General features: G+C 29.1%; 1 protein-coding gene across 1 annotated transcript; it reads right to left on the minus strand.

The window, feature by feature from the left end:
- Nucleotides 1–1,941: 1,941 nt before the first annotated feature.
- LOC107886287 (MLP-like protein 43) lies at nucleotides 1,942–3,623 on the minus strand. The gene is made up of 3 exons (XM_016810189.2): nucleotides 3,585–3,623; nucleotides 2,562–2,826; nucleotides 1,942–2,465 (listed from the first exon to the last, which is right to left on the minus strand). The coding sequence occupies exons 1-3, from the start codon at nucleotides 3,621–3,623 to the stop codon at nucleotides 2,188–2,190; spliced, it is 582 nt and encodes a 193-aa protein (XP_016665678.2). The 3' UTR covers nucleotides 1,942–2,187.
- Nucleotides 3,624–5,850: the final 2,227 nt, after the last annotated feature.

Genomic DNA, 5,850 nt, shown 5'->3' on the forward strand with positions numbered 1-5,850 from the left:
TATTTTTTATTTGTCAATATTAATTATTATTATTCTAATATTTTGATATTTTAATATTTTATATTTTATATATTTTATTATTCCCATCATTGTTCGCATTTTTTGACAATAATATTCTTGGATTTTTTTTACTATCATTCTAAAAACTTTTTACATTTTAATTTTAAGAATAAGGCAATGTACCAATTTTAACATTAAGTCATCGATTTCATCGCTATGTTGGGTGAAATTAATCGGCTCGTGTTAAAAACGGGACGTCCTTCTAAAAAACAAAAAAACTTGCAACTTCTCATTTCCTTCAATCGGATCACACTTAAATGTCAAATTGAATTCGTATTTTTGAAAATCAAGACAACATGTGTTTAATAAGATACCAATTTTGGGCGTCGCGAGGGTGCCAATACCTTCCTCGTGCGTAACCGACTCCCGAACCCTAAATTTTCTCTGGATTTTAACGTAGACCTAAACTCAGCCTTTTATTTGTTTTAATAAAAGATCTAATAGGTGTCCGATCACACCTAGGAAAAAGGATCGGTGGCGACTCCCTATTTATTTCAAAAATCAAACGTCAAATTTCAAAAAATTTTCAATAAATCGCCACAATTAGCGACCAAGCTAAGCTAAAATTTTTACGTCGCTACAATGACAGTTTTTAAATTTTAGCGATGGTTTTTGAGCTGTTCTAGATAATTAATTTTGTCTGAGTGGTTTTAAAGTTGATTCCTAAATTACAAGATTTTTGAGGATTTAATAGAATAATTTATTTCTAATCGGTTTTGAATAAATCTATTTTTCTTTTCAAATATGAGGTTCTAAAATGAAAATCGTGAAATTTGAGCTTCAAAAGTTGAGATTTTAATTTTGATTTTTTTTAAATTAGGTTTTAAATTGAAATTTTGAGCTCATGCCTTGGAATTTTGGCCCCAATATTTTCACTAGTTGATTTTATTACAATTTAATAGGATGACCTTTTTAGGGTAAACTATAAAAATATTCACTTTTATTTGTTTTAAATTATATTTTAGTCATTTATATTTGAAATGTAACATTTTAGTCACTTACGTTATAGTTTTGTTACGAAGTGGTCACTCTATCGTTATCTCCCTAACAGCGGTCCCACATGACAGTTCAAATAGGTTTTAAATGCCAACTTAGATATTTTATGTGACAGTTCAAATAAAATTTATTTAATTAAAATCCTATTTTCATCCTAGCAACTGGATATCTAAGTTGGCATTTAAATCCCATTTGGACTGCCACGTAAGATTGTCGTTAGGGAGGTAATAGAGTTTAACGGTAGAGTGACTACTTCGTAACAAAACGATAACGTTAGTGACTAAAACGTAACGTTTCAAACATAAGTGACTAAAATGTAATCCGAGGCAAACAAAAGTAACTATTTTTGTAGTTTACCCTTTTTTTAATAATAAATATATATTTGCAAAATCGTGGAATTGAATTGATTCAGATTATGATGGATTAATAAAGATTTATTTGACCTGTAAGAAGGGCAAGAGTATGGGATTTGATTTATTTGAGATTGTTAAGATTTGTAGGAATAGAAACATTAGCTAGAATCCAGGAATGTACCTTCATTCAGATCATGATAATCTTGTAAGCAAGGCAACTATGACAAACCATCGCAAATTGATGGGATTTTGTCCCTCCTTAGGTTTCTATTTGAGGAAATTCAAAGGAGGACTCACGACTAGGAGCGCAAGCATACGACCACCACAAGAAATTCTATCGAGAGATTGAATGATTTTGAAAAGCTAAAGCCAAGACCTTCAAGATCTTCCTTTGCAAACACGTTGAGACCAATTGGGTTTTCAAAATGCTTGGTTTCTGGTTCGGAAATTGATTGATTCATCTTGAAACTCAAATATCTCCCTTAAAGGAAAAGGAAAAAAATAGCTCAAAAATGAAAAGAGAGAGTGGAAATAGATTACGAAATTTTACTTACATATATTCATTTGAACACAAATAAAAGCATAGGATACATTGAATTCATACAGAACTAAAAAGACAAACATGCAAGAAAATACAAAGCTCCCTCCCCTTGACTGCATATTGATCTAAACATACATATTCAGATCAAAATACATGAGAAAGGAAGTTGTCACTTTATTCATTAAATAGATGAATAGTGCTTGAAGTAGCGGTAACAATAGCAACATGTGATACTGTTTAGCTTGCTTGGGTGAGGTGGGCGTCAATGTCTTTAGAGACATCTTGAACGAATTGCAGCAGAGTCTCGGGATGCGCAATCCCATCGTGCAGCTTCTCGTATTCCAAAGTCCAGTGCACTAAGCTGCCACTACCCTCGCTCTTGGGCGAAACTTGAATCGTGATTACAAAGCTCTTATACTCTTCCATTAGATCTCCTTCGATCACTCTGAAAGTGACCAAATTCTTATCAGGGTCTACTGCTTCCACTACTTCCTTTGCCTTTTTAGCTTTTCCATCTAAACAAACAACTTTTTTTCTTTAGCAAAACAAAAAGAGAAACAAATCAAGCGATAAGCATGGAAAGAAACTGAGTTTGTTATGTTATATCATACCATGCACATAACTCCAATGGACAATGGTACCGACTTTCCCCCATTCACCTTCATGTAAATCGCATCCTTGAATCTTGTCATAGCAAGTATGGTGCACGTGGTGCGGTTTGTGGGCAAACATTTCATGGAACTGCTCAGGAGAAGCCTTAATCTCTACATCTGCCTCAAGCTTACCTGTCAGAGCTGAAAACGCCATTGTTTCAGCAACAATATTTAATGTGGGAGTGGTTTGTTTAATGTGGGAGTGGTTTGGTTGATGTTTAGGCTAGACATTATTTATAGACTAGTGTCAATGTCTAAGGCAATACTCCTCTCCAAATGATACTACTCAATTTCCTATTCCTTAATCAATTGTGATTCATCACATATTTAATTTCGCACACTTGGTTGCCTTACTGAATTTTCTTTGAACCAAAAATATAAAAGTTTAATTTTACTCAAAAATTCATTCATGAATATTTAAAATAATAAATGTTAGATTCACTTATTTATTTTTTTTATACTTTTCACATCCATTTTATAATTTATGTTAAGAGCTCATAGCTACTCTTTTCAATAATATCATCTTCGATATTTAAATCTATATTCTCTTGAGGGTACAATATGTTTTACCATTATACCCAATACTTAATTTAATGAGCATAAAAAATTAATATTTTAATAAATGGATAAAAATATTTTATGTAAATAAATAAGTTTGATCATGATACTAACATTATACTAAAAACATAATTAAAAAAAAGATAACATGAAAAATTCAAAAAATTAAAGAAAACACAACATTATACATTGCATTATCAAAATATGTTAAATTCAAAATGTATATAAAATTGTGATCATAACCTAACAAGATATAAATATATGAATTATTGAATATTATTTTATTTTATACGAGATGAGTTTGTATCTATGTAAAATCAATCAATTTATTCATATTATCAATAACTATATTTAATATTAAATTATTCATTTATTAGTTTCTATTTTAGATGAATATTTTAATTGTCCACTATTCTTAATTACCAAATAATTGAGTGCGGATGGGCTTGCACTTGCTGACATTAAGACACGAGACCAACCAGCTAAGCAAGATGTTAAAGATAGGGTGAATAAAACTTTTGCTATTCTCACCAAAAAAAAAAAATAATCCTTTTGCTATTAACAATATCCAACTTATAAAACTTAATTTTTGGTTGAGATTAATATATAATCCAACTTACTTCTAATTAATTGCAATTTCCAAAATCCATTACTGAATAAAAATAATTGTCGCCTTATTGAATTTCGCTAATAAGATTAATATTAATTGTTTTGTTTTCACTTGTTTTTATACACATGATATCGTGCCATGTAATGGGTAGTTCATCATAATTTTTTTAATATAATCTTTTATTAGAATATCATCACTATAAAATGAAAATTTTCCTTTTTTTCATACATATAAAATTTTTATCGAATTTGAATTTTTTATATATATATATATTTGAACGCTAGTTGTGACAACAGCCAAAAACAAAAACTCTAATTGTTTAGCTATATTTGGACGCATCATCCAATTAAATGGCTTTGAAAGGCAATTTATTTTTTTCCAAAATTTTGCTGGTCAATCACATGATTCACATGTGTATTCGCAAGATAGCGAATATGGTACATTTTATGTATAATTAATAACTTAATTATTTTTATTAATATAAATTAAAATTTTTAATTATTTATTTTATTAAAAAAATTAATCATTCAATATTTATTAATATAAATAACATTATAAATTATTATGATAGAGATATTATTTTATTAAATAATTCCCTCCCATAAGGTACTACTATTATCATCGAAGAAATATGAAAATAGATCACACATCACGTTAGCCATAATTTAGAATATCGATATCTAATAATAGAGCAGATCTACAATATCTGACAAAGAGTGGGGCAATGTTGTTCAGCAAATTAATTCTAACATTTTCTATATACAAAATAAATAGATGTTGTCATAGGGATTTGGTGGATGTATGACACATTTTATAGTTGTAACCTCTGTCTATACGTTACATTCGAATTTGAAAAATTGGAAAATCATATTGGTTATTGAAATCACCTCGTAGAATTATCGAAATTTTAAAACAGATAATTAAAATATTAGTTTATTCTTAGAAGAAAACTTGATTAATTTATAGAAAAATTAAGAAGTTATCAAAATTGATTCAGTTTAATTATAACCATGTTTACTATTGAAAACTTAGTTTAAAAATTTGAATTACTTTCTTAACAAAACACATTTACAATTTAGCAGCGAAAAGTGATATTCACGTAATTTTAATAAATACCATGTTTCATGCATAATTAAATAAAAATTTATATTCTAATAGCCTAAATTATTTAAATGTCATGCACGCCTAAGTAAAAATTGTAAACAAAATCCCATGCTACAATAATAATATAGTTTCAAATAACCAGAATTATAAAACAATCAATCTAAAATACTTTTATATAGAAATTAATATTCCGAGTCAAGCCTTCTGAATATCGAGTTTGGGTCCTAATCTTGCAGGTTAACTAAAAAAAGGAATTTAAAGGTGGGTGAGCTATGACGTTCAGTGTGAGTTTGATTACAATAAAACCAACAGAAACAGTTATTAGGAAAAATTAAATAGTATCGCACATGGTTTTCAAATCAGTTCAAAATACAATATTTGATGCTACCACTTATTTAAGCATTAGAACTCACAATCACAGATTTCAAGATAATCAAATGCTCAAAATTGCCCATATTAATCATACAAGATATATAAGCACAAAATTCTCATAATATAACTTTTAGAATGTGTAACACCCGCAACCCACGCTAGAAGTTTAGACCGATTCTCGGATGTCACATTGGTCACCGAAGTAACCGTAGTTAAATTTTACAAATCAAGTTCTCAAGTCCACCAAATGTTTGATCATTTAAAACCCAGTATGTAAAATTACAATTAAGAAAAACGTGTAACCAAAACTAATAAACAAATAAAATTTTAAAATGAAACATGTACCACGGCTTTTTAAAATTTTATAGTTTAAGAATCGTTTAACCAAATATAAACTGGAAATATAAACCAATAATTATTTATTTCCACCGAGACAGCTCGAGACATTCGCACAACGAGTCCAGCGTCAAAATTTAGGAATTTTCTTGAAAAGGAAACACTAAGAGGGGGTAAGCTACTCGAGCTCAGTGTGAGTTCAAAACAAGACAAGAGACAGAATTCAAAACAAAAGCAGACAACATTTCAAATATTCACTGAATCAGA

This window comes from Gossypium hirsutum, chromosome A03, assembly GCF_007990345.1.
Source record: "Gossypium hirsutum isolate 1008001.06 chromosome A03, Gossypium_hirsutum_v2.1, whole genome shotgun sequence".
NCBI lineage: Eukaryota > Viridiplantae > Streptophyta > Magnoliopsida > Malvales > Malvaceae > Gossypium > Gossypium hirsutum.

Excerpts from the sequence above, each read along its gene's own strand:
- LOC107886287 (XM_016810189.2), bottom strand. The coding sequence starts at position 3,623 with ATGTCAGCAAGTGCAAGCCCATCCGCACTCAATTATTTG. Across the intron at positions 2,827-3,584 it reads CATCCGCACTCAATTATTTG|CCTAAACATCAACCAAACCA; the intron begins GTAATTAAGAAT and ends AATAATGTCTAG. Across the intron at positions 2,466-2,561 it reads CCATTGGAGTTATGTGCATG|ATGGAAAAGCTAAAAAGGCA; the intron begins GTATGATATAAC and ends TTGTTTGTTTAG.